Below are 20,930 nucleotides of genomic sequence, written 5' to 3'. Positions count from 1 at the left end.
ACCGAGGTTCCTTGACCAACTGGAGGCACTGTTCGGGGACCGCAACCGGAACACCGATTGCTTCATGTCGGCTGGTGGCATTCGGGACACAACGCCTCCTACTGTTCTGCAGAGGCTAGACTTAGGGGGCCCATCCAGTAACCATTCCGGTTCTAAGAGGGGCACTAGGGACCATGTTGTCGATAGCCCAGAAAAGAAGAAGAATTGCAATGTGGGGGAGTACATTGCCCGGTTGTCTGAGAGCATTGCTGCAAGGAGCGCATCAAGGGATAGGGAGCGGACCCATGAACAGGTGGAGGTAGACGAAGCTATGCAACTGTTACGAGAAGATGGTGTGCCAGCCACTTCAGACATATTCTTCGTGGCAACGGATTTGTTCAATAACTCAGTGCCCCGGCGGGTGTTCAGGAACCTGCTGACAACCGAAGAACGGATGGCTTGGTTGACATTTCAAATGAACAAGTACCAAAAGTAGTTCATCAGCTAGGACGTTGAGTTTGGTGTCAACCAACAGTGGCAATTCAGTGTCGGCATTTATCTTTTAGATTCGTTGTTGTCCTATTTGTCTTGAGGTTTCTGTATTGTAACGGGGCCTGTGGCCAAAACCCATGTTTCGCAATTTCCTTCCCGAACTCGTTCGAAGTTGTTTTATGTCATGTATTTGTTTGAGTTGCCTGAGATTTTTTGGTTCTTGAAGCTAACACATATTTCACTGTTGTCCACATGCTTTAATTGTTCTGCTTTTACAGAAATCATAACCGTTTAATTATGTTGCAGGAATGTGAGGGACTGCTTGTAGAGAAGCTCACTGATTGGCGTGGTTGAAGGTGTGTATCCTTAGAGTTCAGTAGGGTATGACTCTTTAGTATTTCAATTTGTGTGAACTAACCTTGAAGTGCCTTTGTTCAATTTCACGTATGCAGGTTCTTGGGTTCGGTTTTTTTCCCTGGCGCATGATTTCCAGCTAAGAGAGGATCCGACATTCTCCATTTTCTGGGTCCTAATGGCTTCCTCAGGTATTCCTCAGACATTCTCCATTTTCTCCCACCTAGCACTTATGTGATTATTTTTTTTTGGGTGTGCCTGTGAATGTAATGATTTGGTATCAGCTGATGCATAAGTGACTTAGAATGAATCAAGTTATGGTGCAATTTCAATAAAATATAACAAAAAAAGTTGTATTTTCAAGCCAAGTTGACAGATCTCATAACCCATTGTATTTCCTAAAGTGGCATCCAATGGTACTGATTATCTAGCCTACTTGACAGATCTCATACCCCCTTGTCTTGCTTACTGGCTTTCATTCTGTTATTTCACTCTGGGTGTTCTCAACTTGCAGCCAATTGGAACATGGACAACAGTGACGAGGAAAGTCAGAATTCAAGTGAAAACAGTTTCGACGAGATGGTGAACGCAGCTATGGCTGCTGGTCTAGCAGTTGCGCACATGCTGCATGTACCAACACAAGGTAACCATGTTATCCAAGTGCCTGAGCTTACTGGAAGACAGTGGGTAGACAAGCTATTGTCAGATGCTGGTCGTTGCTTTGAGAACTGCCGAATGCGGCCTGAAAGTTTGGTTAGGTTGCATAGTATACTAACTGATAGCTATGGCCTAACAGGGAGTAGGGAGCTTGACTCTATAGAAGCTTTATCCATGTTCTTATGGGCATGCGGTACAAATCAATGCCAGAGACAAATGCATGAGAGATTTGGGAGGGGGTTGGGGACATGTAGCAAGATTTTTTTCCCATGTTCTGGTAGCTGTGGCTAGGTTCGCAGATGACGTGATTAGGCCTAAGGACAGTAGTTACTCAGGAGCGCCGCCTGCTTTGATGGAGTACACACTGTTTTTGATGGCTGCATAGGCGCCATGGATGGCACGCACATAGAAGTCATAGTTGATAAAGGAGTTTGTGATAACCACATTAATAGGAAAGGAAAGCCAACCCAAAATGTGGTTGCGGTCTGTGACTTCGACATGAGGTTCACGTATGTCGGGGCGGGTGAAAGGTCCTTGTTTGGTTTGGGTAATTGAGTGACAACCTAGGTGGACTAATTGTGTTTATGTGAGATACATAGGTGATTAGTCCACAGGTACATGTGTATAAGCAACATATGCCATGGAGGTGAAAATGGCTTAGAGATGTTGCAAAGCTCACACATGTGATGATGAAGGAGCTTATTGCACATGAGACATGACATTGAGTCATGTGATCAAGGTGGAGAAGATCAAGACAAGACTTGGCTTGATGGACCGGTTGCAAGCGTGAAGGGCAAGTCGAAGGCTTTGGAGTGATGGACCGCGTGGCGGTGAAGCTTGAGCAAGACTTGGCACCGATGGACGATGGCAACGGTGAAGAGCAAGTAGAGTCAAGATCGATGAACCAATATGATCATATGATGATATGAAGTGGATCATATCATTGTTGATCGTGTTTGGTGCATGTGTTGCATCGACATTGAAGGAGATAGAATGGAATGCGCAAGGCAAAGGTATAACCTAGGGCATTTCATTTCACCGATCATAGGTGTGTAGAGAAGTTTATGACCGGGTTTAGGATAGATGGCCGTACTATCAAGAGGGGCAAACTTGTTTGCATATCGGTCATCTAGTGCCACTCGAGTGATCTAACTTTACATTGTCGCTAGGATCGAGTGGCGTGGCAAGTTGAGTGGCTAACATCCTTTGGGAAATGATTGTGAAAATGCTAACACACATGCACATAGTGGTGTACACTTGGTGGTGTTGGCACATTTACAAAGGAGGTGGTGTTTGCAGGGGTGAGATTCGGCGCTTTCAGGAAAATGGAATGCCTATTTTCTATTGCGCTAGATGCAAATTCTTGTGGTTGGCTCATTGGAGCAAGGGTGAAGAAGTTAGAAGTGAAAACGAGTTGATTGCGAAGACGCTGGTGTCAGTCAACTGACCGGACACTGAGTCTAAAAGCACCGGACGCTGGCTAGCTACGTCCGGTCAGGCTGACGTACGGTGACGCAGAAGCTGGAGTGTGACCGGACGCTGGGCTACGTCCGCTCAAGTGTGACCGGACGCGTCCGGTCGAGGTCGGTACCTTACTGGAAATGACCGGACGCTGGGGGTTCAGCGTCCGGTCAGTTGAAGCTGCTGCGTCTAGTCAGGTCAAGTGACCGTTGGAATCGGGACACGTGGCCGTCTGCGGGCGACCGGACGCTGAGGTCCAGCGTTCGGTCAACACGACCGGAGCGTCCGGTCGGCCCGATTTTTGCCCAGTGAAGGGGTAATGGCTAGTTTAGCCCTTGGGGCTATAAATAGAAGTGGCCTTCGGCCATGGCTGGTGTGGAGCACCAAAGGGGACTTAGTGTCCATGCTTGTGAGTGCTTGGGAGCCCTCCATCACACATATACTTGATAGTGATCATTCGATTGTGTGAGTGAGTGATTCTAGTGCGATTGCATCGTGAGGTTGCATCGAGTGGCACTAGGTGATCGAGTTGCAAGCCGGTGGTGCTTGTTACTCTTGGAGGTTGCCACCTCCTAGACGGCTTGGTGGTGGTCTCCGTCGAAGCGCGCAAGAAGCTTGTGCGGCGCTCCGGAGAAGTGCTTGTGAGGGGCATTGTGCTCGCCCCGCGGGAGCCGCGAAGAGCAACTCTAGTAAAGCGTGTCATTGAGCTACCCTCACTCAAGGGGTAGGTTCTTGCGGCGCCCGACGTGCGGGCTTAGCGGGTGATGCTAATTAGCCGCCGAACCACCAAGTGAGCGGTCGATACAACGGGGACTAGCGTGTTGGCAAACACGTGAACCTCGGGAGAAAAATCATCGTGTCAACCTTGTTCTTCCCGTTGGTTTGCATCCCCATTACACAAGCTTGCAATTACTTTTATACATATTAAGCTTGTGTAGTTGCTCTTGTAATTAGATAGCTTGTGTAGCTTGCTAATTACCTTCTTGCTTGTGTAGCATAGAAGTAGCTCCCTTGCGTGGCTAATTTGGTTTTAGTAACCCTGTTAGTCACATTGTTTAGTTTGTGTAGCTAAGTATTTGCGCTCACTAATTAGGCATTGGTTGCCTTGTTATTGAGCATTGCTAGTGAGCTTAGTTAGCTTTATGCGTTTACTTACTAGCATGTGTAGGAGCTCCCTTGTTGCTTAAAGTACTAGTGGCATAAGTTTGCGTAACCTTGCTCCTAGAATTGGTTAGGTGAGCTCTAGCTAGCCCGGCACCTTTGTTGCTTGATTAGTATCTTTGGAATGTGCTAGAGAACATAGATAGAGGGGTGTAGTCTTGGCTAGACCGATAGTTATAATTCCGCACTTGTTTCGGTTAGCCGACACGATTAATTTTAGAAAAGACTATTCACCCCCCCTCTAGTCCGCCATCTCGACCCTTCAGCGGGGACAGAGGGTTCCGCTCATGATATGCGGGTCAAAAGGAAGGCAGAAGCCGATGCGTCTTTCCCACATCCTCCTTCAGGTTAGTTGGATCTTAGTCTGTTTTGTTGTGTCATGCATGAGCTAATTGGATGCAAACTGATGTTGTCATATGAATTCATGCAGGCCGGTATTACCTGGTTGACTTCGGATACACACTTCGACCCGGGTATCTGACGCCGTACCCAAATAAGAGGTATTGGGTGAAGGAGTTCGAGACCAGGGGGCCTGCAGATGCGCAAGAGTTGTTCAACCGCCACCATTCGAAGCTGCGTAATGTCATAGAAAGAACATTGGGGCAGCGAAAGCGAAGTGGCAGATGTTGAAACGCGTACCCCACTATCAGGGGGTCAAGCAAACCAAGATAATCGTTGCTCTTTGTGGACTGCACAACTACGTGCATGAGATGGAGGGTCATCAAAAACTACGGCGGTTCAGGCAGCCGACGGACCTTGGCCCTTTGACTCAAGTGGCAGCTATGGCGTTGGGAGATCCTAATGACATGGAACATGTCCGCGAGTGGATAACATATGGACTTGGCCTAATTGGGAAGACAAGGTTAGCGAAACAATTTTAGTTTGTGGAATGTTATCTGTTAAGTCATGTAGCTGTCATCCTGGCTGCCTAGTTTGGCTCTAATGAAGCTAGTTTGACATGCAGGTGAAGTAGTTGCGTACAAGGTGTAGCACGTCCAGGAGTAGTATTTTGTTTGAGGTAATACTACTAACATCTTTGTCCAATATCTATGCTTCCTTAATGGTTTTGGTAATATGACTAGTGTTTACATAAGGTGATGCACATTGACACACTTAAAAGTAACTGCATTTTGTTTTAGCAGTAACAACATGTGCCGACACATAAGACGGGTCCTTACCTGTACAAGGCTATATTTTGTAGGTTGAGAGTCACATGCACATATTCTGGACAGAGTTGTTGCATTATCTAAGAGAGTTCAAATGGTTTGTTTGTTGCCTTGTTAGTTATGGTACGGATAGATGGAGATGATTGAGGCAAATCGGTTTAGAAGGGTTTATTTAAGGGTGTTGTACTCTTGGGCCTTGGGAAAGAATCCGAAAGTGTGGGCTGTACGAAATTGTCATTTCTTTTTTATGTGGGTACTTACTCATAATAGCCTAATAGATAAGTGACCGTCGATAAGCTTGCACTATGATTCAGCTGCACCCTGCCTGCTTTGCTATTTGGGAACTATCTTAGACGATCAACCACCTATTCACCTTGTGTTTTGTTGCATGAGAATACTGGTCTAGCTGTAACAACATTAACTTGTTGTTACCATGGTGTGTAGTAATTTCCCAGCAGGATCAGTACGCTGACTGGATTGATTTGTTTATATGTTGGTTTAAGTTCGCTTTAACCATTTGAAAACCCTGAGAATTGGTACCTTCAACTGTAGATTCAAGCTGTGTACTGATTTGTACTTATGTTTTTCATTACCTTCAGACTTGTTATTCCAGAGCAAAGCTGGTGGTTACGTTCCTTGCTGCGTCGATGGAGCAAGAGAAAGCTCGGTCAGCGATGGAACGACAAGGCAACGCATTCCTTTGTGGCTTGTAAGCTACACTCGTCACTTGTTGTCATGTATGTCATGGATTTGTGTGAAATTATGGCCAGCAGCAGCTTGATCAATGGTTAGGTAATTTTTTTTTGTTGTTTGACCATGTATCTGAATCTGCCTATGTACATGGCTGTTTAATTGTTACGTAGCACAATTAGCCTTTAGGTAGAGCTGTTTGAATTTCAAATCGAAATGCAATTAATGTTGTTGTGGGCCCATTTTTTTGAATTCACTTCCTTGCTGATTCATGTCGGCTAAACGTGAAACGGTTGGCTGGAATGAGGAACTGTGCCATCCGTTCAGCTCCAACAGGTTTCAGACAAGTTCTTGACCAGCCGAACACAGCCAAGGAGTGGACGGACAGCTAAGGCGTGGTTGGACTTGGGGGCCAGTTTGGTTGCCGAAAATTTTGGCAAAATGCTACTGTAGCGTTTTCGTTGTTATTTGACAATTAGGTCCTGTTCGGCTTACCCCATATTCGGCTTGTTCGGCTTGTTTTTTTAGCCGGAACAGTGTTTTTCTCTCACAACAATTCAGCCAGAACAGTATTTTTCAGCCAGTTTCAGCCAAGTTTCAGACCAGCGAACAGGGCCTTAGTGTCCAATCATAGTCTAATTAGGCTTAAAAGATTCGTTTCGTGGATTTCGTCTAAACTGTGTAATTAATTTTATTTTTTATTTATATTTAATGTTTCATACATGCGTCCAAAGATTCGATGTGACGGAAAATCTTGAAAATTTTGGTATTTTGAAAGGGAACTAAATATGGCGTTGGTTGGACTGAACGAAGGATCGGGCGGAGGAAACAGAGCCGCCTGCGGATCCGAGAGCAAGCAAGCGAGATCCTAGCGCTTGGATTCGTCAAAGATGACGAGGAAGGAAGAGGCTTGCTTGATTGTACCCATTCGCGAGGAGGAACAGGAACAGGAACAGGAACAGGAACAGGAACAGGAAAGGGTTTAGCGAAATTGAGGGAGAGGAGTGGAGGACCCCAGAAAAAGGTTTGTTTTTTTCAGAGGAGCGAACAGGGTCCAGCCGGCGGCCAGCGGAAGAGACGAACTGTCACTGTCATCAGTTCATCACCTCAGGCTCCTTTTAGATCCAAAATTTTTTGGATTTTAGCCACCGTAGCATTTTCGTTTGTATTTAGCAATTAGTGTTTAATTATGAACTAATTATGTTCAAAAGTTTTGTCTCACGATTTTTCACCTAACTGTGTAATTAGTTTTTTTTTCATCTACATTTAGTACTCCATGCATGTACCGTAAGATTCGATGTGACAGGTACGCAAAACTTTTTGGAATCTAAACAAACCCTCACTCATCGACCTTCCGGTGGGCCCCCGCGCGAAGGTCCGGTACCTCCCATTGCATTGCATTGCTTCACACTTTCTCTCACCGGTGAGCCAGCTGGTAGAGCTAGCTAGCTAGAGTGCCTCCTCGAGTCCTCGTGCGTGGCTTGACGGGAGCGGAGCTCGCTTTGTCACGTTGCGACGAGCCATGGCTGCTCGAGGTACACGTGTGGGTGCGTGAGCAGAGCACGACGACGACCCAGCGCGCGTGACTGCGCGCTGCGCGAGGCGTGACCTGCCGCCCGCCGCCCTACCGGTCCAACTCACGTGTGACCCGAGCGGAGAGGAAGGGAGGTGGGAAAGGTATGCTAGCTCTAGCTGCCCAGCTAGGCTGCTGACAGCAACTATATCGTGGAATAGCTGCTGGTAGTAGGGACTGTTTAGTTCCATCCCAAAACGCGAAATTTTTCAAGATTTTTCGTCACATCGAATCTTTAACGTATGCATGAAGTATTAAATATAAATAAAAAATAAAACTAATTACACAGTTTAGACGAAATCCACGAGACGAATCTTTTAAACCTAATTAGACTATGATTGGATACTAATTGCCAAATAACAACGAAAACGCTACCGTGTCCATTTTATTAAAAATTTTGGAACTAAACTGAGCCGTAGTCTGCTACTGCTGCACTCTGCTCCAGTATCACGGGCATACTGCATCACGGTGCTTTTTTTTTTGTCTCCATAGTCCAGACTCCACTCCACGGCACGAACAAAGGCAAGGTGGTGAATCTTCCTAGAACCCACTCACATGTGATGGGTGTAGCTCACAGAGAACCAGAAAGAAGAGCTTTGTGATGCAGAAAGTCGTCGCTTTCGTTGCCGAACTCGTTTTCCTCGGCTCGTCTGCTCGTGACGGCGATTTCCTCGTGATTAGTACTAGCATTAGATTAAGGGCCTGTTCGGTTCCTGGTGCTTCAGTGATTTATATAGTGATTGTTTACCGAGAATAATTCGCTTCAAACGAAGGTGGCCTAAGAGTAATGGAGGCCAGCGGTTCGTGGGCTACTTGGCGGCCGCCACCCGTCTTCGTCCACCTCCCGCTAACCAAGAACCAACCCTCGTCGTCATCGTCGACAGCAAGCAATTGACGCCGTGCTCCCCCGGTCCGGGCCTCGTTTAGATTGCGAAAAAATTTCAAACCGATGAATAGTACAACTTTCGTCTTATTTGACAAATATTGTCTAATCGTGGACCAACTAGGCTCAAAAGATTCATCTCGTGATTTCCAACTAAACTGTGTAATTAGTTATTTTTTTTACCTACATTTAATACTCCATGCAAACGGCTAAAAATTGATGTGATGGAGAGAGAGTGAAAAAACTTGGAATTTTGGTGGTATCTAAACAAGACCCCGGTCGAGGAGTTTTCTTCTCTGGGCAGTGGCCGGTGTCGTACGCTGATGATGGATGGATGCGGCCACTCGGCAGAAATGGACGGACCTCTTTGGTTGTTCCTGTATCCTGTTCCTGGTGTCTTGGAACAGCGAGCACGAGGAGGATGCCAACTCTGTGCCCGTGCGACACGAGCAACGAGGACGAACGTGGCAGGCCTTGACCAATGCCCATAGCTTATAGGCCGCCTGGATCTGGGCCGGTTGCGGTGGAAATCCCATCCGCAGGCCCATCACGGCATCTGTCAAGCCCGACTCCACCCCACCGGCCACCACTGCGTAGCCGCCACCGCTCCGCTGCCCCGTGCCGTGCTTGGCCTCGACGCACCGCTCGCAGCAGCCGCCGCCCAGCCGGCGAGCCGACTGGCCTCCTCCTCCTCCCCCTCCCCCTCCCCCTCCCCCACCCCGCTGCTGCGCGCGCCACAGGCTCCCCGGATCCTCCCCACTCAGGACCGCAAGAGGAACCGAGACGCCACCTGGGGCCTCCGCCGCTGCCTGGTTAGTATTGGTACTCCATCTTCGATCCTCCTCGTTTGTACCACTAGGCTAGACTAGGCCCCACGAGTCCGCGGGAGCTAATCGGTAGGAACATCTGATACAGCTCGAGATTGTGTGAGAAGATCGGGTTTTTAGGTCAGAGATGCGCAGCACACACCTGCAGGTTTGGATTACGCTGCCCTTGTTCCAATATTTTTTTTCGTTGGGATAGTCCGCTGACCGGCGGATGTGGAAAGTACTTGTTCTTCCTGGGTCTGGGACTGGCTGGCTCCGTTAGGGCTTTTTCGCGGCGGGGATGGGATGGGGGCTTCCCTTGGGTTTTGCTCGGCTGATTACACTCCGGCTGCCTTAGGCGTGTGCCAGTTAATGCTGCTTCGGTAGCTTTGGCTCTAGTTCAAGTGACTTTAGGGATTGTTCACCATTTCTTTTTTCCATGTTAAGGATTTCGTTTAACTGGAAATGGATTTTGTTGATATATATACTGCCTAATTCAGCTAGTCATACCATATGGGATGTGTGTTGGACTGGGGATACAATGCTTCATATCTAAGACGCTGTTTGGATCAAGGAGATAGTAGTTACTAGTTAGCTGCTAATAATTAGTTCCTTGGATCCAAATAGATCTAGCTAATAGTTTAGCTAATTGTTAGCTGAATACTCAACTAACAGCTATTTCACTAGTTGAACCAAAGTAGCTAATAGCAGCTAATAATAACCGTGACCTATTAGCTAGCTAACTATTAGCAGCTAATGGATCCAAACAGGCCCTAAACACATCTGTAATTTGTGTTTGATTTTTTTGAATGTTGCAGAGCCTACAGGGTCATCGCATATTTTTGGAGAGTCTCCACTCCTCCCTGCTACACCCGTCCCATCTCCGTCCCTGTCAACAAGATGGCACGTCAGTCCGCGCTCTCGCTCGTGAAAGATCAGGCGAAGGTGGGTGCGCTGAAGCGTCTGACTCTGAGCTCGTCCAAGACGGCAGGCCGGAACTCGTCCGGGCGCATCACCTCTTACCACCGTGGCGGAGGGGCCAAGAGGCTGCAGAGGAAAGTCGATGTGAAGCGTGGCACCTCTTCCCTGGGCATTGTGGAGCGGATCGAGTATGACCCGAATCGCTCCTCTAGCATTGCTCTGGTGCGATGGGTCCAAGGGGTGCATTTCCGCCGTCCCAAGACTCTACAAGAGCCCAGTGCCAAGCCACCGGTCCTGGAATATGTCACTGCTGATGTCTCCAGTCGGTTTTCCCTTGCTCCATTGTCTGCTAGAGTGCTTATGGAAAAGGAAGCTGCTGCACTGTACTCTTCTTTGGGCAATGGAGATATTGCATCTCGTAAATCGGGTGGGAGCTTGCCTAGGATAGCATTAGCTGGTGCGAAGCCCACTTTCTATGCTCAAGTCAGAGGAAATGAAGAAGAAAAACAGACCTTCTCTCTTTCTGGAATTCAAAAATGGGCAGCGGATGATGCGCTTTGGACACAGAGAATGAAGCGCCAAGCTGCTCTCTCTTGGCAGAATGATCTCAAGAAGAAACCTTTGCTTCAGACACAGGCTAACCGCTTCAGTAGCTTGACAGCAAAGTCTATTGGTATGAGTAAAGGGCCAAAGGGAAAGGCTGATTGTGTACCAGTATCTTATATATTGGCCAGTCACCAGTGCATGCCAGGTAGTACAGTGATGAACTATGACTCCTCGAAACCTTCTAAGAGTACATCCTCGTCGCCATATTCCTCAGCTAATCAGTTTGATATAATTGATCTCAACTCAAAGGTTGGGAATTGCATACCACTAGCCAATGCAAGAATTGGAACATGGGTGCATGATATTGAATGTCGTCCTGGTCAGGGTGGGAAGATGGTTCGAGCAGCTGGTACATATGCTAAAGTAGTACAGGAGCCAGGTGCACATTGTGTTCTGCGTCTTCCTTCAGGTGCTGAGAAGATTGTCGATTCGAAATGTCGTGCTACAATTGGTATAGTCTCCAATCCAAGCCATGGCACACGCAAGCTAAGGAAAGCAGGGCATAGCCGGTGGTTGGGCAGACGCCCTGTTGTCCGTGGTGTTGCTATGAATCCTGTGGATCATCCCCATGGTGGAGGCGAGGGGCGTACCAAAGGAGGCAGGCCTTCAGTTTCTCCTTGGGGAAAGCCCACTAAAGCAGGGTACCGGTCACCAAATGTGGCCAGCCGTAAAGCTTCTTAGTGTGATGTAACAAGCTCATATGGAATGGCCCTTTTTGTTTTGGATCTTGTAGTTGAGAAAATAACGAACAGATGTTGGTGGTAGAGGGAACTGTGATGCATCATCTTGGTTGTGATGTAGAAAGCAGGCAACAGAGAAGTAATGTTTTCATTCCTATATTTGTTAGTGTTTTCTTTTGCAGAAATACATAACATGGCCTTCCAATGATACATTATCTTTCACTCCAGTGTGATACATTATCTTTGTCTTCGTCAATCCTGATTAGTGCATTTTTTTCTTTATTCCTTTTCCTTTGTATTTTACGACATATTTTGTCGTTATGCCACTGTTCTGATTGGGAAAGAATGTTCTTTTCTTTTTGCACATGCTGGTATACTTTGCCATTTCTCTTTATTTTTTTCCTGTCTGTAAACATATTTCAAGACACGGGTTCCGATTCATATTACCAAGAGAGTATGGATTTGGAAATAACGACCCAGGTCATAGTCCAACTCTGGTGTATCTCTTTATTTTATTGCAGTTGGATTTATTGCTTACACCTGTGACTGTTTTTGTTTTCTAAATCTATTTTCTTCTCGTGTACTTTGCCCTTGAATTGCCTCTCTGTTCTGGTATCTCCCTGCTAGCCAACGACACAGCCAACCTTCTTTGCCTGTAGTCTCGATTCCAAATTCTCTGCTTGTGTTTTCATCATAAAAAAGTGACTGTTCAATTGGCAAGGGAAAATCAAGTACTAATTTGGTTTGATCTAACAAAATTATTGTTAAGTACTATTCAAGCACAAAAATTGGCGTCACTGCTCCGGATTCAATTCAGAGTGTCTGAAGAATTCGGATGCTCCCTTGATGGCACTATCCTCGAGACTTCTCCATATTCTCCTAATTTTGGCTTCTGCAACTTCGACAGTTTGACATCAATTTCTTCAGGAACTTTGGGCTTGTGCAGTTTTTTTTTTTTGGGGTCTTTACACTATTTCAAAAACGTGTGAAACGGCCTGGGCTTTTTGTAATACTGATTTGATTTCTTCTCTAACATCATTGTGACTGCCAGGACACTGCACATACAATTAGTTCACAACCGTCGCCGAGGCTTTGAGCCTTTGACTCGTAAGCATAGAGCTGTTACATGCCTCCAGAAATTTTTGTGGCTGAAGTTTTTTTGGTTGCAAGACCGGTTAAATCTTAAATTAACAATGTAAAGCAAGCTATCTTACAGATTTCCAAAACTGATGTTGTACTGAGGTACTCTACTTGTTTACACATAGAAATTCTACTTGTTATGCGCCGAGGATGGAAAATGTTGAAACGGAGAAGAAAAATATATAAAAAAAAGTTGGAATGACTGCAGGATCCGATTACAAATACATGGGCAGAGTTCGAATCTAAGTAGTATAAGAAGCCCAGCTTGGCTGGCCACGGTGCTAACTGCTAAGCATCTGTTTCTGATCATAGAGAAAATATGAGCCGCTCAACCACCGCTTCTAACTGGAATGAGCACAGAAAAGCTGGGGTATCAAATTTTGATGTTAGGAACACATGAACAGTGAATAAAATATATTTCTGTCAAGTATATGAGGGCACTGTTCTATTGGACAGAAAGGAAAATAGCACTGTGGAATTAATAACTTAATCAATGAAGATGAAATCTATAATCATTAAAATAAAAACATGGAAGAATGTTGTTTTTATAACAAGCTTCATTAACTTAACAACAGCGTACAGTAAGGAGCTTGAAAGGCTCCAGGTTTACATTCTGCAATGCCAAGGTAGCAGGGTAGGAATCAAAAGAAATATGAGCAGGAGCCGTACAAGTGAATACAACTGAGTGGCTCTGCGATCTAAAAGCTTGATGTGCTAGTGAGTTTGCTGTTGTATCTGAGTTTCTTGGAATCTTGTTGACCTTGAACTCCCTTGTTGGCAGTGCTTGCAGGAAGGTAGCTGTGTATTTCTTGATATTCCAGTGGGGTGGGTTTTCAAGATCTCTTGAATTGTAGAAGTTGGCCATCACCTGGCTATCAGTGAGGAAATTCACTGAATTGATGTTCAGATGTTTGGTGATGTTTGCCACAAGGGTGAGAGCTGCAGCTTCGGCCATGAGGACTGACTGCACCGAAGGTACCTGTGCCTGGATATAGAGCGTGGTGGTGATATTCTGGCTCGGGATGAACAGGAACACGCCAAGCCCTGCTTTTCTTGCGTTGTTGCATGTATCAGGATGCGTTGAAGCATCCGTGAAACATCGAGGCCCATGAAGAGAGGCCGGCAATAGGCTCTGTGCCTGATTTGCTGATGGTGTTGGTTGTTGTGTACTCACTGTTCCTGCATGAAAAAGTTGCATACCTTGCTGATTTTCCTTTCGTCGGATGTCGACGTTAGCGTTCAAGTTGCCATCACCAACGATAGTACTTGCTGGGTCGTCGTTATCTGCATGCTTGGTTAGAAAAGCAGTATGAAGTTCTGCAGATGTAGCATTGTGAATTTGCCACACTGTCCAAGACTTGTTATTAAATCTTTTGTCATTTCGAGCCATCCAAAGGTACCACAGTGTGGTCATGACTAGCTGTAGATGATCATCAGGTGTGCGAGTGTCAATAATATGGGATAAAATGTCTTGCACACCATCCTGTTCCTGTGGTAACACCGAAGTGCAAAGGGGAGGATTTGCTGAGAACCATATGGCTCTAGCAAATGTGCAGTGAAAGAACAGATGAGCATCGGTTTCAGTGTTGTTACATGTGGTGCAGCTCTTACCAATTCTTGAAGAGAAACGGCTTGCTCGTTCCCCTGTTGCTAGTGCTCTTCGAAACAGTCTCCAAGCAAATGCTTTGATGCATGGTGATATGCTTTTGTGTTTCCACACTCTTTGAAGGATGGACAGAGCGTGTTGGGTTATGCTTCTTGGACCCTGCATTGGAAGAATTACCTGCATTTCATTTGCTAGGTGCCTATATGCCTCTTTGGTTGAGCAAGTACCAGTTGGTGCAGGGATCCATCTCAGTGTGTCATTCTCATCACTGGATACAGTTTGTACCTGCAAAATAATTTGTGTAGCCTGCTGGTTGAAGATGTTAGCAATGAGAGTAGCATCCCATGATTTGGAGTCAGGGTTCCAGAGATCAGCTACTGTCTGGGGGAGAGGAGTTTGTGTGACTGGAAGGTTGATATGATCATGAATAGAGTCCCAGATGCTGCACCATGGCGAGTTCCAGATGCAAGAGTTGCCGCGGTGAATTTGTAAGATAGCGTTTTGCTGCAGGATGTCCTTAACCTGGCAAATAGAAGACCAAAAAATAGATTTGGGACAGTGTGCTGGAGCTTTCCAGAACGAGGTGTGGGAGAAGTATTTGGCCTTGAGGATTGCGGTAAGATGCTGGTTTTTAGCTGAAGCAATATTCCAAGCAGCGTGAAGGATTAAGCTTCTATTGACAGTGTGTAAGTCCCGAATTCCAAGACCTCCATTCTTCTTAGGCTGACAGATATCTTGCCAAGACCGAAAAGCAATAGGAAAAGTTGGGTTGTTGTTAGAATATAATTGTAACACATACAGCCCATATTGGGCGTAATGGCCCATTGGCCTTGTATATATTGTAACCCTAGCCTATTAGGCTATATAATGAAGGTCACCCCCCTGATTAGGGTGTGCGGTGTTTCTCTACATGGTATCGGAGCAGGGGCGCGGGCGGCGGCGCGGTTGGAGGCGAGCGTGGCCCGGTGGTGCGGTGGCGCACGCCCTAGAGCAGGGTGCACGGGCAGAGGAGGAAGCGGAAGACAGGAAAGGAAACTCAAAATTAGGGCCCTGAGAGTGTCACGAACACAAAGACTGAACCTAAAATCAGTAAACAACTGTACAGGTAACCCTTTGGTCATAATGTCCGCGAACTGATGAGACGATGGGACGTAGAGCACCCGGACCTGTCCCAAGGCCACTTTGTCACGGACGAAGTGAATGTCTATCTCGATGTGCTTCGTGCGACGATGATGAACTGGATTGGCAGTCATGTAGACAGCGCTGACATTGTCACAGTAGACAACCGTCGCCGAAGAGATGGGCGCATGGAGCTCCTGAAGCAACTGACGAAGCCAACAAGTCTCAGCCACAGCGTGCGCAACAGCACGATACTCAGCCTCCACACTCGAACGAGAAACCGTGGTCTGTCGTTTGGAGGACCAAGAGGCTAGGTTGTCGCCGAGGAAGACACAGTAGCCCGAAGTGGAGCGCCGAGAGTCCAGACAGCCAGCCCAATCAGCATCGGAGTTGGCGGTCAAATTGTCGATGCTGCCAATGCCAATGTGAAGCCCAGTGGACAGAGTGCCCTTCACATACCGCAAGACACGCTTGAGCATCGCCAGATGAGGCTCGCGCGGGTCGTGCATGAAGAGACACACATGCTGAACGGCGTAGGCGAGGTCCGGACGAGTCAGCGTGAGGTACTGGAGAGCACCAGCGAGGCTGCGGTACTGGGTAGCATCCTCCACCGGAGCGCCGTCCGTAGCAGAGAGCTTGGCGCGAGTGTCCACAGGGGTCGTTCTAGAGTGACACTCGGTCATGCCAGCGCGCTGGAGCAGATCCACAGCGTATTGGCGCTGGGAAAGGAAGAGGCCGCCAGAGGACCGTGTGACAGAGATCCCGAGGAAGTGAAGGAGCCCGGTGATGCGCCGAAGTAGTGCGGGCGACGAAGCTGTCAGGATAATGTCGTCGACGTAGAGCAGCAAGTAGGCGATGTCGGCGCCCTCTTTGTAAATAAAGAGAGACGTGTCGGAGGTCGAAGCAGTGAAGCCAGACCGCTGGATGAAGCTGGCAAACCGCTGGTACCAGGCTCTGGGCGCCTGCTTGAGTCCGTACAAGGACTTTTGCAGGAGGCAGACATGGTCGGGAGCGCCCGAGTCGATGAAGCCGGGCGGCTGCTGACAGTAGACCGTCTCAGTCAGGCGGCCGTGAAGAAAGGCGTTCTTCACGTCCAGCTGATGAATCGGCCAGCAGGAAGAAGCGGCGATGCTGAGGACGACGCGGATGGTGGCCGGTTTGACAACCGGGCTGAATGTCTCGTCGTAGTCGATGCCGTATTGCTGCGAAAAACCACGGACTACCCACCAGGCTTTATGACGAGCAAGAGAGCCATCAGCACGATACTTGTGCTTAAAGACCCACTTGCCTGTGATGACGTTGGCACGTGACGGTCGAGGTACGAGGCGCCAGGTGCCATTGGCCATGAGCGCCTTGTATTCTTCGGTCATCGCCGCCCGCCAATTTGGGTCGGCCAGGGCGGCACGAGAGTTGGCGGGCAGCGGAGAAGCCAGGGGTGACGATGCCACAGAGTAGCCATATCGCCTGATGGGCGGCGGCAAGGAGCTCGTCCAGGATCGAGTCTCCCGTGGTGGAGGATCTGGTGCCCGCGGCACCTCTGCCTGCGTCATCTCTGGAGGAGGCGCGGCTGGCGGGATCGGTGTCGGACGACGAGTGTGGACGCGAAGAGGCCGCTGGCCGCCTCCAGGCTGTGGCGGCATGGCGGCGGTAGCTGGTGCAGCAGCGCCGGCACCTGGTGTCAGGGCCGCAGGTGCAGGGCCGGCCTGTAGGGGCGCCTGAGGGCTGGCTGAAGGAGCCAGGCGCTGGCCCTAGGACAGCCGGTAGGCAGCGCCATGCCAAAGGATGGCGGGGTCCAGCCTGATGTGGTTGCCGGCATCTCCCAAGGGCGACGTGTGCCCAACGTCCGAGGTGGACGGAGCAGGCGCGGGGAGTAAGTCCTGTAACAGAAAATCAAAAGAATCCGGGTGGGGCTTGGAGGCCGCAAACGGAAAGTGAGTCTCATCGAAAACGACGTGGCATGAGATGATGATCTTGCGATTGGAGAGATCAAGACATCGGTAGCCCTTCTGAGAAGGAGGGTAACCGAGGAAGACACACGCCGCGGAACGAGGAGATAATTTATGGCGAGTCGTGGCACTAAGGTTTGGGTAGCACAAGCAGCCAAAAACCCGAAGGATGGAGTAGTCGGGCATCTTGTGATGGAGGAGATGATATGGGATACCGTTATTTATGGACGAGGATGGCCGCCGGTTGAGCAGGAATACGGCGGTGGAGAGCGCTTCGACCCAATAGGAGGTAGGCATGGCGGCATGAATCAGAAGCGTTTGAACAACATTGTTCAAAGTGCGAAGCATTCGCTCAGCTTTGCCATTCTGAGCGGATGTGTAGGGGCACGAGGTGCGGAGGAGGATGCCGCGGCTAGCCAGGAAGGTGGCGGTGGCAGTGTTGAGGAACTCGGTGCCATTATCTGCCTAAAAACAGCGCACATGAAAACTGAACTGTGTGTGAGCGTAAGCAATAAACTGAACAATGTGTTCATGAACTTCGGATTTATGGCGAAGAGGAAATGTCCAACAATAATGTGTATAATCATCAACTATCACAAGATAAAATTTATAGCCAGAAATACTCGAAACTGGAGAGGTCCAGACATCACAATGAACAAGTTCAAAAGGTGCTAATGTACTAGAAACCGAACTAGCAAAAGGCAGCCTAGCATGTTTGCTGTAACAGAACCGACCAATTATACGAAATTAAGTAAGAAAATTATCCACAAGAGCAGACGATTTAGCAAACTTAAGCCCGTATAACCCGGTAGTCCGTGAAATCACAAAGGATTTCAAATCAACTTCCATTCCAGCCAAGATCGTAATAAGTTTAGCGGTCACCATCACATATTACATAAAAGTTTGCATCTCAGATACATCAGAGTTTAAACATAGTTATTACAAAATAAGTTCGAATAAAAGTAGCAGAAGCCATTTGTTCAAACCACACACACACTCACACGGAGTTCAAATACAGTGCCAGCGAATGATCATCTCCAACAAAAGCATCAGACGAGACGTAAGGAATGACCATGCCCATGGTTCTAAGCATCACCTATCGCAGGATAAAGGCAGTTGATACAGTAGCCGTAATACATCTACCCATCTGCAACAAGTGGGAATAAAACCCTGAGTACGAGAAGGTACTCAGCTAGACTTACTCGACATAACCGAAAATAAGTGACAACAAGGATTATGAAGGGCTTTATAGTAGGGTAGCTGAATCATTTGTAAAAAGAAGCATTTTTAGCATTTCAAGATCCTTTTCAAAAACATTATTGTCAAGTTAATTGTTATTAACCTGTCGATTAGATTTGCACCTATACTAGAGCAAATATGTGATTAAGTAGATAATGATAACCAATGATCATTAAACAACTTCCATACTGTCATATTCATTATAACTGTCCAAGTGTTCCATAAACATTTACTACGATGAAGTCACTCAAGTCAAGTGCTCACTGTCCAGGAGCGATGGCGATTCGAATCGATTCCTAACCAGCTGGTGATTTATTCTTTACACAAACCTCACTCACCCGCTAAAGTGAGATATTGATCACCGAGTCAACTATCCAGGAATCTTGAGTTTGCCAGGAACCACATGTACCCGGGGGCCGACCGACTGCACTTTGGTCTTATCATCTTGCCCTCGTGTCCTACCACACCTGCTCCGGCACAGTGCGCTGTGGGCAATCTACTCGGCCCGAATAATCTCTCAGCTTCATGGTCAGAAGGTACTTTATCCGGCCAGCTAAATGTAAGGCATGCGTTCAACATGACTCGAGGCCCAACAACGGTCGGTCCTTAATCGACACAGACGGAAAGCACTACAGTCCAAAACTCTGCAAGTCTCCGTCCGGTCTCAACTTTATTTAACACTTAGTTATACCATGACTTCATAGTCATCCAAGTAGATCTAGGTAACCACCTATAGCTCGCAGGTGACAGGAAATCACCCGACTTCTACCGGTCTAAGCCAGCTAAGCATTGACTCGACTGCGGATACCAGGGTAACAAGGATATAGTATAACAAATGTAAACAAGGTATAATGCAGCAACGGTTGCAAACAACTCCTGAACGTAATGCATCAATTAAAGTAAAGCATTGAATTAATAATTGCAAATCAGGAGAAAAATGCTCCGGGGCTTGCCTCTCTCGAAGGAGCTCGGGCGGTGATCGGGGCACTCCGGAAGTTCCTCAACGTCCTCCTTGTTGGCTTCGGGCACTTCCTGCGGCTGCACCTCGAGCTGCTCCTCGGGCTCCTCGGGTATGACGACTGGGTTCTCGGTTTGCGATCCTGTATGATGCAATGTGCGTAAGCGCTTATGCAATCGGTGCATCGAATGAGATGAATACAATGGATATGTTTGAATGCAAGGTAGTCAACATCATCCAAGAACATATACTACAAGCACATGTCATCTACTGCATTCTCTTCTACTACTAATATGCTAAATCAACACATCTTATTAATTGCTTCAAAGATACACCAAAGCTTTACTAATTTCTTAATCACACAAAAAAGCAACACTTAATTAAACCCTAATTAATAATAGGTTTGAATAGCAACATCTATTTTTATTGCTTAGAAAAATCTTAGAAAATTACTACAGCATAGTACTACCCTAAGTAGTCTACTATCAGATTTTCATGGTATTTGAATGAGTGGATTAGTCTACACAAAAATAACAAGCTATGGCATAATTATGAACATAAAAATACTTTGTACTGTGAAAAGTGTCAAATAATAGAGTTAGTATTTTTCCTATGTTCTTCATAGCATACAATTACTGTACAAAAATTATCACATGTATGTTTTATACAAAGTTTGCTCTCTAGCTAAAATAACAAAAATCAGCCATTAAAGGTACTTGAACTACACCTCAAAATTTTCCCACAGCATATGCATGAAACATATTTTTCCTAGGAAGTACATTACATAAGAAGATCAACAAACTTGGAATCATATTTTTCTGAAGCCTATAGGTTTTTCTACATATTTTTCAAGTTATCAGCAATATCCATGATTAAATAAAGTTCTACAGAAAAGTATCCCAAAAATGACATGCAATAATTTTCCCAAGTAGATCTGGTGATAAGGAACCTAGAAAAATTTATTTCAACAGATTTGGAGCAAATTTGAGTATCCAAACATTTTCTAAACCATTTCTATTTTCAAATAATAAAGAAAAATTGAAAATGAATCCTCCTATTGCTACTGGGCCGGCCTGCGGGAATCAGTCGGCCCACGGCCACACTTGGCCTGCGCGGCCCGAGCGAAGGGAAGGGGGAGGCGGCCTGGCAGGGGCTTCGGCCCATGGCCTCATTGGCCTAGCTCAGCCAAGGCGAAGCCATGCCGGCGCCGTGACGTCGCGGCGGCGCGGCTTGGCCAACGGGACCGGCGGCCATCACCGGCCGTGCCAAGGCAAGCTAGCGGGCGCATGCGGTTCGCGAGAAGCTGGTGAACACGGGTAGGTAGCTAGGCAGGGAGGAGAAAGGGAGGAAGGGTGCCTTCCACGGCGGCCGAGCACGGCGGCGCCATGGCCGACGGTGGCGAGGTGCTAGAAGGAGCTACCTAGGCTCAACAGTTGGCACAAGCACGAGCACCACATGCCGGAGAGTGAGGCGGAGCTGCGGGCGCATGATTG

At 47.3% G+C, this 20,930-nt stretch overlaps 1 protein-coding gene across 3 annotated transcripts; it reads left to right on the top strand.

Moving 5' to 3' along the window:
- Nucleotides 1-8,980: 8,980 nt before the first annotated feature.
- On the top strand, nucleotides 8,981-11,804 carry LOC136520842 (large ribosomal subunit protein uL2m-like). 3 transcript variants are annotated; one of them, XM_066514502.1, is made up of 2 exons: nucleotides 8,981-9,228; nucleotides 10,041-11,804. In XM_066514502.1, the coding sequence occupies exon 2, from the start codon at nucleotides 10,123-10,125 to the stop codon at nucleotides 11,428-11,430; it is 1,308 nt and encodes a 435-aa protein (XP_066370599.1). In that variant the 5' UTR covers nucleotides 8,981-9,228; nucleotides 10,041-10,122; the 3' UTR covers nucleotides 11,431-11,804. The 3 variants fall into 3 exon arrangements, with proteins under 3 accessions (XP_066370599.1, XP_066370602.1, XP_066370600.1); XM_066514505.1 differs by having other exon boundaries at nucleotides 8,981-9,238; XM_066514503.1 differs by lacking the exon at nucleotides 8,981-9,228 and adding an exon at nucleotides 9,314-9,391.
- The last annotated feature ends 9,126 nt before the right edge of the window (nucleotides 11,805-20,930 follow it).

This window comes from Miscanthus floridulus, chromosome 18, assembly GCF_019320115.1.
Source record: "Miscanthus floridulus cultivar M001 chromosome 18, ASM1932011v1, whole genome shotgun sequence".
NCBI lineage: Eukaryota > Viridiplantae > Streptophyta > Magnoliopsida > Poales > Poaceae > Miscanthus > Miscanthus floridulus.
This window is presented reverse-complemented; position numbering and strand designations above follow the sequence as displayed.

Excerpts from the sequence above, each read along its gene's own strand:
- LOC136520842 (XM_066514502.1), top strand. The coding sequence starts at position 10,123 with ATGGCACGTCAGTCCGCGCTCTCGCTCGTGAAAGATCAGGCGAAGGTG.